Here is a 12,174-nt window from a genome sequence, read left to right on the forward strand (position 1 = left end):
ATATGTAGACGGTTTTTGACAACAAGTTTACTGGTGAGATTTTTCTTCAAGAACTGCGTTTCAAGTTTCTTCCACAAATCCAAAGCGGATTTTTCGCGTAGAACTTCACGCAAAATATCATCAGATAAACATAGTCGGATGGTAGATAGAGCTCTCTCATCCAAATCTTCAATCTCGTCTTCAGTCATCTTCTTTAATAGCTTCTCCCAGTAATGCTTTTCGCAATCCAGCTTGTGTTAAACAGTCACGCATCTTGATTTGCCATAAGACAAAACTCTTAGTGCGATCAAACTTGTCAATTTCAAATTTTGTCACAGCCATATCAGAAAATTTCCCAAATAAATCCCAAATCAGAACTGTCGCTCTGATACCACTTGTTGTGAGATTAGCCGCAACGGAATAGCAGAAAATTAATTAGGAAATCAAGCTTATGGCAAAATATAGAATCGAACTAAAAACAAACACAAGATTTACGTGGTTCGTCAATGACAACTCCACGCGCAAAGGAACGAGTTTTATTCACTAATAGATGAAGAATACAAAAGAACGGTATAGATTTTTCTAATGCCCAAACCCAACAATAAACCCAAATAATGCTTTGGTCGTAATAATCTGTCTCACACTCTTAAATTATACAAGCCATGAGCTTGTCTATTTATAGTGTTCTAAATAGGTAAAAGGAATAAGGAGTTCAAATCCAAAAAGGATTTAGACTTCCTTTTCCTACACAAACCTAATAATAACATAATCAACATCCAACACATATTAGGATAAATTAAAGTCCTAAACTAATTAGAATTTTAGGAATAATCCTAACACATTTTCACTGAACTCTAGCTGTCTCGTACACGTTTAAACGCTCTGAAATCATTCGCCCTCATTCCTCTCTATTGCTTTTGTGTTCGGTAAGAAATTCACTTCTCTTTTTATTATGGTTCTTTCGATATCGTTCCTCCGTTTAGTACCTCCGTTTAATTTTTTATATATATAATTTCTAGTGAACTTGCATTTCATGGTAGAATCATGTTTTCATTTCGGCTCGAGTTTAATCTCTAAATATTTCAGCAACACCTACTTAAGTTTCATGTAAGTTTTTATTCATAAAAAAAACTTTCATGTAATCTTAGATCCACGATATTTTACCTCATTTTTTTAAAAGACGATGGTCGGACCAGAACCTACCCGAGATCTTTAGCGGTTTTTTCGTTGCTTGCATTAATTTAAAATGATAATCTAATGATAGTCAATTGAAATATCTATCTTAGTATATACTACAATAATTTTAGATTTATAGCTCATGTAAAATATGGCATCTACTTAATTATATATGTTCATTAGTATATCAAATTAACCATTATTAATCAATGATTTTGTAAAACCCTTAGATCTATAAATGTCGGTTTGGTCACATACGACTTATATTTTATCGAAAAGTTAGGATTAAAGCATAAATTAATAAAAATTAGGTTTATTGGGATTAAAGGAATTAAGGTATTATAAGAATTTAAAAATGGATAATGATATATTAAGAAATTTTGAAAAAGTCTCCGAAATTAAGATATCAAAAATATAATTTTCCGACGTAATTTGTAATTTGTAATTAGTAAGTCGAGGTATTTCGACAAAAAAAAGTTGAGATATAAAATATTGATTTTGGAATTTTAAAAGACAGTACATTACGAATCGGAAATAGGATGGTTTTGAAAATAAAAATTATTAGAACTATGATACTAAATTAAAATAGATACAAATTGAATTATATTAGGAGAACTAGAAAATTCTATGCAAATATAAAATATCGAAAAAAAACTAATTAAAATATAAATTTGGATAAAATAATTTTATCAGGACTAAAGTATTTTATTATTATATAATATTTTCAAAATTTGTAAAAAATAGTTTGAATTTGAATATAGTGATTAAAAAGTTATTTGACCAATAGTTGTAGACTTGTAGTAATAATGAATACTAAGTGGTAGTAAAAATATTAACTGTTGGTTCATGCTTTAACATTTGACAACGATATCTATCAAATCGTTTTTGTGAAAATGGAGTAATAAATATTCTTAAATTCTTTTGCTAAGATGCCCTTATTATACTTTCAAGTTTCAACACTGTTTTTGCAACTACTCCAAAGGACCAAATAACACTATCCTTCCATTAATTGAGGAAGGCTATGGCACTAATGAATATAAAACTTCACTTGACCTGAAAATTTTGGACACAAAATGGCCAGAAAATATTTAATAGAATTGAAAATATAATAAGGGTATCATAGCAGAAAAAGCAAAAAAAAAAAAACAATTATTACTCTATTTACACCAAAAACAATTTGATAGATATCTTTGCCAAATGTTAGAGCATGAACCAACACTAAATGAATTTTCTACTCTATTTTATCTCTTGTTGGTGGGTAATTTTTAAATAAAGTGATACATTATTGATGGCGATAAAAATATTATTTATATATTTTACTTTGAAATATGGAATATTATTTGATTTAATAGTATTTTATTTGTATAAACTAAATTTATCCTGTCATGTTGATGCACAAGTATTGTATCTGTGGCAATAGAAAAATTCCATATTGATGATTCCTATTACAACGCACTCTTGTATCTGAAATTTACAATTCGGTGATGACTCGCACTATTCAGACAAACACAGCAAAAACTGCTCAATCTTTGGCGATTGTAAATGTCCATTACAAATAAAAGAAAATTCCATTCATAAAGCAACATCTCTAACATGGACACGGTGGCTACCTTTCCGCAAGTTCGCCTCAGTTAATATGAAAACAACAGAGAAACTCTACCTTCCACACTTAAAATATGTGCCTTCTGGTTGAAGTAAGATAGCGGCTTCTATTTCTCTCGGATCGACTTTTTCTATAATCCAGTTGCTATATTTATAAGCAAACAACAATTACACGTTTTTGCTTTGAATATTGTGGCGTGTCATTTGCTAGAAATTCATTCATAGGCAATGTTTTGCTTTTAGAACGTTGAGCTACCTTTGAAGACGCCTTAGATTTGGGTTATGAGTTTCTTCTCCTCATGGCAAAGTACCAGTAGTAAGACCCATAGCCTCTGCGGCTTCTCTAGCAGAAAGATCGTCAGCTTGTTCCTTCACATTGCCGAAGAATTTTTTAGCATAACTAACATTAACGCATATGAGATATGCTCACGTCATACTTTGGAAAGCATATCCGAATTCTGATCAATTCAAAATAATTAGTAAACAATCGAGTACACATACCTGAAGGCGATGCAACAAATACATCAGAAATAGGTGCACAAATACCTGCATATGATAACTCATGATTACTCGTGCAAAGTACGCGGAGTCTGTATTCGGGGTGTGCATTCAATTCAAATCAAACTGAACCAAACCAAGGTTTCATTCTTTTTTTTTTCTTTTTCAAAACCAAGCCGAAATTTTAAGAAAATTAAATTTTTCAAACTGAACCGAAACTAGTAGGTTATGCCAATTTTTTGTTTTGTTTGGCTTGCACTAAAGCTTAGTAAAACAAAATTGTCCTCAAAATGAAACAGAACTGAAAAACTGATCTTTTTGTAAGGCCTAATTACTTAAAAACCACCCACCTTTAACTTTTTTTGCGTTTATACCATGGCCCAAGGAAAAAATTCAGTTGTACCCTTGTTTGGATTTTTATGTTTCACATCAACCCCAAATTTCAAAAAAGATGATATATTGAAAACAACTAAATATAAGGGTTATTTCATACTTATTTATATTAAAAAAATACAAACAAGTACTTCAGCTTTAAAAACGTTCAAATAAGTCCTAAAATTAATTAGTATTTTTTATTTTAATAAAATAAAACAAATAAAATATTTCCGTCGGACCAGTTAATTCCGACCTACCACCGTACTCCGTTTTAAGAACCCGCTGCTAATTTTTTTTTAAAAAAGGAAATTTGTCGGTTCAATTTGGTTCAATTTTTGCACATCCCTAATCTGTAATCTCTATTTAAATACATCAAGAAGGTAGCTCTGCCTACCAGATAGAAAAGCAGGAGAAGTCGAGCAGTTGGATATCGCCATAAAAATCTGGTGGCTCTGACAGCCCCGGTATCCAGTAGCTTTGCTGCCTTCTGCAACTGCACATTGCAGATTGTAACCCAAGTTGCAATCAATGCATAATAAATATATAAATGATGGGTAAATGCAAGTCCCTCTTGCTGCTAGGAACCTATTCATTTTTGTGATATCTGCTCTTTGGAACATACTTTTGGAGTAGAAAGGAAATGAATGGGTTTCAAATATCAGTAAATGAATACCTGAAAGCTTGCTGCTGCCATATGACGGTGATGCAAGGGGAGGGGCCTGCAGTTCGCATAAGAAAATTTTGAAAGGATCAATACAAAATTATGCATCATAAGAGAAAATACGATCAAAATTTTAAAAGAGTTGACTGCAACCTATATTATTGTCTACAAAATGGCAATAGCATAACAATTAGCGTCACTATGTCTAGTCTACTTTACAATTGAAACAACATACTCAAGTGCCTTCATTTCAGAGTCTTCCTCCCAAGATGAGGAAGATACACGACGAGAAACTCTACTTCTTTCTGCCTCAACCTGTTTCATAATTGTAGCATCCGGAAAATAAAACAATACAGGGTTAAATGCCACAGAAAGAATGAAATCAAGAATACAGGTCAATGCCATTTAACAATTAACATGTAATACCTAAGAACAGACCTGTGCTTCTTGAATGCGCTTTACCTCCTTCTCCAACTGAAACTCTGCTGCTGCTTTTTCACTAGACATGACTTCTAATTGTGTTTGCTTATAGTACTGCATCATGGAAAGATATCTAAATCACATGACACGAGGAAAACTAATTTTTAGAATATTCCATAAATAAATTGAAAATTATGTTACATTGAAATTACCAATAGATCAGTTAGTTCACGATAGCGTTTCTCTAGCTCCATATGCTCCTATAAAAAGCAGCAATAACATAAAATGCTAAGTGCAGAAATCACAGAATGCTTTTCTGTAAAAAAAAATGAGTACAATGTCAACATGGTAATTCTTAGGATAGTTGTGTGATACTCATACGGGCATATGAAATGCACAGTATCTCCATAACATATGCAAACAAAGACTTCCAATGGAAAAGAATTCCGCAGCATAAAATAACATTCCATTGGAACTTTTTTAATATAAGCCAGAAACTGTCGTGCAATTATTCCAAGATCCGTGTACATATAACTTCATATTTATAGTTCGGCATCATAGCTCCCATCTCATAATATCCAGTAGCCCCATATTGATATAGTGATGCATTTTAAATTCCAAGTTGGGTAAAAAGTTAAGATAGCAATATATAATTTCAGGTACAATTTACTTCACAAGCACTCCTCCCTACTAAACCTAAAAGAAAATAGTATCGGTTGATGTTAACATAAGTTTGAAATTTTAACTGCTGTATAATAAAGTCAATCAATTGTATCTATTCATCTACAGGGAAATCTACTTGTTTTGACCTGCCTATCTCCAAACGTAAAGTAGAGATCCACACATCTGCCAATTCAAAAATTCATCCCACCAAAATGGGTAAAGTTGGATTTGCAGAAAGATTAAGAAAAGGAGGTTAAATTAATTATTTTTCATTAATTTCTTCTCATTATACGCTTAATTTAATTATCTAGATATTCTAATATTATTATATTACATATTCTGAAAACACCAATTGATTTTTAGGATCAAAAATAAATTTTGAAAAATTAAATTTTTTATTAATTTTTGTAATGGATAAAGTGATGATTAAGAAAATACAATACAAGTGATTGAAATTTATGAAGAATAATATTGGTATTTCAAGTTAACCATTCAGACTAAATAGCAAGGTTGCCTATATTTTGGGACGCCGAAAATAGAAACTTTGCCTATCTATATTTTTAGGACGGATAGAGTACAATAAAAGCAAGGATCCTACATCTAACAAACCGCACACGTTACCTGACGTGAGTAGTGCTCAGCATCCCTCTTCATAGCCGCCATTTCAACCCTCATTTTTTGCAATTCAGCCTGCAATCAAACAAACAGACCATACAAATCAAAGAAATGTTAATGGAATCATTCACATCCAAATCTTCCAAATGCAATTAGCCACATCTTTTCCATGTTGGCCGAGCGATGCTAAAGACAGTATAAATAGCAAAAGGGAAATAGCCCTTGCCTCCATGCTAGAAAGCTTGCTCTCAGCATCTCGCTGACCTTGACGTGCGCGCTCCACTTCTTCCTGCCATGCCTGCATCTTCACATGTTTTACAATTTGAAGTCATTTATACATTGACAGATTAAACTATGGTTTGTTTCCTACTTGCTCTAGTGGTCAGACGTCAAGATTAGCACATTCTTGTTACGTAATTAGCGGGAAAAGGTACATAATTTATTTGTTTAACTTAAGATAGCTCTTATAGGTAACAGAGAGCCAATCAATGTCAATGCAAACATCATGATAACATAATACTTAAAAATGTAATGCAGATATATAAACTTAATTCAGAAGAATTTTAATTAAAAGGATCTAAGTTATTAATTAGAGTATGTCTTTCCTTCAACTCATCAAATTTATCAGCACTTCATTCAAAGATCAATTTAAAGGATGACTACCAGACCAGACAGTCTAGGCCAGCCAATGTCAAATTCAAAAACAAGCAGTGGTACCTGAATCGCTTGATTTGCCTCTTCTGGTGATTTCTTTTGTCCGCGACGAGAACGAGACTCCATATCTTGTAACTCTTGGTTTAACGATGCACATTCAACCTGATAGTAACAATGGTATGAATTAGCATTGCTAAATTTGGAATTTTAATGTAAATAGAAGTGAGAATCACCAGAAGCGAAATTAACATTATCTACATTTACCTCAAGCAGTGCCACCTTGTGCTCAAGTTCTGCTGCTTTTGCTGTTCTCTCATCTACAATTCTCTGTGGCAAATACCAAAATTTAATGGGAAAAAAGGGTAAGCAGAACAAACAAAGCGTGCACCAGCTTTGTCGACATTAATTAAGATCACTGAATTCCTATGTCAAGAAAGCCTATGAAATCCTCTAGATAAGCAACAACTAATGATTGCACATTATAGAAGACTTAAACATGTTACCAATTACTTGCCAGGACTCAAAACCGCCAATAAAGCTAAAGTTTTAACGGGACTCATATCCAAGGTTGGTCACAGTACATACTAACTGATAAAAGAGCTTACATCAATTTACAAGTAAAATACGAACAGGTTAACATTTTATTACCTGGATCCTAGCTAGGGCTGTGGATGCCTCAACAGCTCTATGTTCCAGTTCCACTTCCCTTCCCATAGCTGCCTATTATCATATGGAGATTATCAGTGTGAGTGAGAAAAGAAATGAACAAAGGGTGAACACGCCCCCTAAACTTGTGATACAGGGTCATCTAACCCAATTTACACTTTTTTGACCAACTAACCCCAAAATTATTCATTTTTGGGTCAAATAACCCCATAATTGTATTTTTAAAACGCGTGAGGGATGCAAAAAAGTAATTAGATACTTCCCTAATTGTTATGATGTAATTGTTCTAAATCTATTTTTTGAAATAAAAATATAAATCATGGGATTATTTGCCCCAAAAATGAAGAGTTTTTGGGTTAGTTGCTCAAAAAAGTATAAATTGGGTTAGATGACCTCGTGTCACAAGTTCAGGGGGCGCGTTGACCCTTTGTTCAAAAAGAAATACATGCAAGCACGAAGGATTGTTTCAAATGCAAAACCATTTTGGTAGCATTATGTGCTGCACGTTCTTCTTCTGCTCTTCGCTCTACAGAAGCAAGCTCCTCCCTAAGTGCCTGAAAATGAGAAACATACTTTGTAATCGGAGCCTTAAGGCAAAATAGCATATTCAAGTATACCAACCATACATTAAAAGATTTTGAGAGCTTATCATTCAACAGTGTAAAATGACTTGTATACCCGTGTCAACCATAATTGATATGTCAATAAAACAAGTTCAATAAAAAGAGGAACCGGCTAGTTTACCTGCATCATCCTTGTCTCTGTTAGTTCTCTGTTTCTCATGATAGACTCCATATTTGCCTGAGAAAATAACTACGGAGTTACAAAGCTTGAATTACTACGAGGATAGAATGCACATAATGTGAATCCTAGGAAGAAGGAAAAATTATGTCTGTAATTGAATATTAAAAAGTATTAAATCAGTACTAAATGTAAAGGAACCAAATTTCCAAAAAGATTTATTGTATTCCCTCTAACCAAGAAATTTAAAGAGAGCATAAGCATGACGAAACAATGTATTTGAAATGAAGGCATGATGTCCAAAGCAACTTATATGTAACAGCGGATGGGCTGGTCAGTTATTCTACTCCAATCACAAAGTGAATTAGAGATCTTTCCATTTTAATGTCGCTATGGACCTCGCATATTTTAACAGTTCTGAATGGATTGCAAAATTTATTAAAGTACTTCATGATTTATGTACTAGTGTATGTATCCATTCTTCCAATTCTAAAGTAAGCAAATGAGTGTTCATGAAACTTTAGAGAAACAAAGAGAACAAGTGAAAAAGAGACTGAAGCTGGTTATAACAGAGTGTTCACATTAGCACAGGTTAAATTTTCTATTTGGAAAATACAACAGAGGAAGAAGGATACAGGAGTTGACTGTTTTCATGAAGAAAGCCACAACAGATTGACAAGAACTCCCTTAGAAGGGGAAGATGAAAAGTCATGCACCATTATCCTTTTTTTTTATTACAGTGCACATCATTATCTTTTTTTTTTTTTGATTGAAGTGCACATCATTATCTTAATAGCTAAACTAAAACAAACCTGCAGCGAGGCCAGATTTCCTTCAGAAAAAGCAGCTTGTTTCTTGAGCGAGTCTATGGAATTGACAAGGGCCTTAATTTCAGAGTTTTTCGCAGCCAACGCCTCAAGCATATTTGACTCTACTCTGGTCGCTTCACTTTTAGACATAGACAAATCTTGTTGTAGCTGCTTTATGCGAGTCTCAAATGATTTACTAAGCTCTCTCTGTTGAAAATGCGTCTCAAATGATAAGAAAAACTCGTTTTACAGGATTACATCGGTTATAAATACAAACAACTGGAAGTTTTTCAGAAGTCCATAAGGACCAAACACAGAAAATAGTACGTCTTCTAACCTCTGCAATGAGAAGTTCTTCCAGCTGTGCATTTTCAGATTTGTATTCTTGAAGACGAGCTGAAAGTCCAGCAGAAACCTGATTAAATAAATACTAGAAAAGTTAACATGGTGTCTGATGGAGGTGTTGATGAGTAGGAAATTACTATATTGCAGAAAAAGGATTGTTGGTTAAAGCAGATTCAAATAACAGTTCTTAGGAAAAAATTCAACCTAATTCTAAAAGATTCACAATCCAAATCGCTACACTATCTTGAACTGGTTTTACTCAAACAAGAAGCTAATAGTATATCATAATGCTGCAGCTTATAGCTAAAGATCAGGCTCAGTATACTTCTCCTACAACCTTTAGAGACTGACCAGCACTACACATTGAATTTTATTTTCCTAAATAGATGGCTGATCAAAACAAGCCAATGAATCCTAACCATAGTCTTATGACAATGATAAAGGGAAAAATTATAAACTTGATCTTACCCGTGCTAACCTCGCCTCTTTTGATTGACCAGTGGAAACTGCAGTCTTAAGCAGTCCTTGAGCCTGCAGGCCAACTAAAGAGACTAATAAGAAAAACAATAGAGCAAGCACATGATTTACCAAAAAAAAAAAACATCAAAACTTGTAGGAGGCGATTCTCCCGCCCGCATCAAAAAAGTTTACCTCATCAAGTTGGTCCTGTAATTTCTTAGGTGATGTATCAGCTTTGTATAGCTGATGATTCTGCTGATTGACAACAGGTTCAGCCTCAATATCAGCATCCTTTAGTGGAGGCACGCCATTTATAGGAGGATTTGTAATTGCTGATTGAGATTTCTCTTGGTCAGTTTCTGAAGGAACTTCAGCATCTCTTAGCTTTATATTTTTCCCAGCATCATTCACATGGTCTTGATGGTCTACATTGAGAACTTCTATTTCTTTGGCAGGTAACGGCAAAGGAGGATGTTCAATAGGAGCATCAGGGCCCTTTGCATTAAGAATGTCACCGCTTGAACTTGATCTTTTCACATCTGCATCCACGGCATCTACAGGAACTTCCACATGTTCAGCATCATGATTAACATCAATGGCTAACCTTTCTGATGATGTGACAGTGGAGACCTCTCTGCTGGTATCCTGTTGCTGCTCATTCTCGGTTTGGGTTATTGGATTGCTTGAGGAAGAAGCATTTTGTTCAACTGAGAGCACAGCCTTATCCTTATCAGATTCCATCTCTGATTGTGAACTTTGTGCAGTAGTCAAATCATTTTTAGCATTACTTGTTTTGTTGTATTTGTTTGTGGATTGCCTCTTTTGAGCCTGCAAATAGCCCACTTGTAAGATAAATTATAAATTGCTTCGACTAACATGGATTTGTTGCTCCAAAATAAACACATGCGAGTGCCACCCTGAGGATGCAGATGTGCCGGCATGTACCTTTTTCTTTGACTTTGTTGTCTTTGGTTGAGATCCTTGACCATCAGAAGCTAAGAAATTTCAAAAGAAAAAAAGAAGATACTACAGTAAGCAACAGATAACATTGTTTTCATAAAAGAAAAACTACTGATAGACCAGCTTTGTTGCAAAAACGTTCTCCCTTTCGAAAACAATTTTAAAATTGTGGATCTCTTATCTGAATGGCAATATTTTTTTCTTTAGATCTCACAAGTCCACTTGGTGAAAATAATTTTTACAAGCTCTAAAACTACATGTCATCAAAGTACTAGGTTCTGATACAACTGCAGTTTTGTTTGGTCTATTTTTGGCCAAAAAAAAATTGAAATGCGACAAAGATAACATTATCAATCAGTAATAGAGTTTGCGCCGAACAAAAACTGGACGCAAGTAACACTAGTCTAGAAATTCAAGAGTCCACGCCATCAAATGTACCTTTTACAAATCCTAACTTGGAATAGGCACTCTAATAGACTCTAATCTAGGTTCGAACCAACAATGCAAACCGATACCAATCAAATTCAATGTTCTAAATAAACAATCAATTAAACAATTTAAATCATAAACCATATCCATACCTTGTGACTGAGGATCAGATTGCTCATCTGCCAATTCATTGACGACTAACTTCGCTCTTCGATCTACCACTTCAAATAAATCTGAACATAACAATAATCAACAAATCAACATTTTCAACTAAAATAACATCACATTAATTCTCATAAGTAAAACACCTGCTTAAACATATTACTAATATTACTAAATTCATTGCTTTACAGTTGCATACTAATTTTTCACACCTAACATTATAAACAAATTAAACCGCACCGCATTACATAGCAACTCAAAAACAAGCTAAATCAAACAAAAAGACAGTAACAAATAAATTTTTTAACTGATAATAATGCAAATTTAGATCAGACATTAAATTAATCAAAACAAAATGTTGATAACGAACCTTCTGCAGCTTTAAGCCAAGAAGCCATTAATTTTTTAATCTTCAAAATAAATTAAAACGCCCTAACGCAGATCATATAGCTTCCATAAGTTAATGATCTCTGTGAAATAACTGATTTTTGTAGCGAAATGAAATTTTAGTTTGATTTGTTTGTTGAGAATTCGCGACGATCAGTTCGTTAGGCGTGTACCAGCAGCAGTAGTGAAATTGAAGAAATTGGGAGAGGTGTGTTATGGTGCTGAGGGATCTATGGTGCTTTCCGTGGATTAGCCAATAAAATGGCTCTGGAGTAATTGGGTTGAATTTGGCCCAATTATATTAGGTTAAAAGGTGGCCCAGTTTATGTGTGTGATTTTGGGACAGTGCAGTTTTGGGCTACAGGTAAAGCCCATCATTACATGATTGTAAATAAATTTCCTTTTTGGTTTATTTTGAGAGGTTTTTATTTTATAACATCTTTACAATAATTTTTTATTTGACTCGATTAAATTATAAAATTCATTTAAATTACATATAAAAAAAATTATAATGTTTGGTTAAGGGAAAAATAGGCATTAATTAACATGTAGATTATTATATGAAAAAAAACA

General features: G+C 33.5%; 1 protein-coding gene across 3 annotated transcripts; it reads right to left on the minus strand.

Annotated features, from left to right (window-relative positions):
* Positions 1–2,557: 2,557 nt before the first annotated feature.
* Positions 2,558–11,824, minus strand: LOC126668957 (golgin candidate 1). Of its 3 annotated transcripts, none has more exons than XM_050362218.2 (21): positions 11,585–11,824; positions 11,205–11,285; positions 10,609–10,658; positions 9,856–10,491; positions 9,673–9,735; positions 9,197–9,274; positions 8,863–9,066; positions 8,054–8,110; positions 7,789–7,863; positions 7,292–7,363; positions 6,908–6,970; positions 6,707–6,805; positions 6,216–6,287; positions 5,996–6,064; positions 4,924–4,971; positions 4,730–4,825; positions 4,527–4,606; positions 4,304–4,349; positions 4,025–4,123; positions 3,259–3,303; positions 2,558–3,126 (listed from the first exon to the last, which is right to left on the minus strand). In XM_050362218.2, exons 1-21 carry the CDS (start codon positions 11,610–11,612, stop codon positions 3,055–3,057), a joined length of 2,133 nt encoding a protein of 710 aa, XP_050218175.1. In that variant the 5' UTR covers positions 11,613–11,824; the 3' UTR covers positions 2,558–3,054. The 3 variants fall into 3 exon arrangements, with proteins under 3 accessions (XP_050218175.1, XP_050218174.1, XP_055960475.1); XM_050362217.2 differs by having other exon boundaries at positions 6,216–6,293; positions 11,585–11,823; XM_056104500.1 differs by lacking the exons at positions 2,558–3,126; positions 3,259–3,303; positions 4,025–4,123; positions 4,304–4,349 and having other exon boundaries at positions 4,718–4,825; positions 6,216–6,293.
* Positions 11,825–12,174: the final 350 nt, after the last annotated feature.

The sequence above is a fragment of the Mercurialis annua genome, linkage group LG2, assembly GCF_937616625.2.
Source record: "Mercurialis annua linkage group LG2, ddMerAnnu1.2, whole genome shotgun sequence".
Taxonomy (NCBI): Eukaryota; Viridiplantae; Streptophyta; class Magnoliopsida; order Malpighiales; family Euphorbiaceae; genus Mercurialis; species Mercurialis annua.

Bases quoted from the DNA above. Each gene is read 5' to 3' on its own strand.
- LOC126668957 (XM_050362217.2), bottom strand. From the start codon at position 11,612: ATGGCTTCTTGGCTTAAAGCTGCAGAAG. The intron at 7,364-7,788 runs GTTTTGCATTTG...ATATGATAATAG, and splicing joins CACATAATGCTACCAAAATG to GCAGCTATGGGAAGGGAAGT. The intron at 4,826-4,923 runs GTAATTTCAATG...TCCATGATGCAG, and splicing joins GTGAACTAACTGATCTATTG to TACTATAAGCAAACACAATT.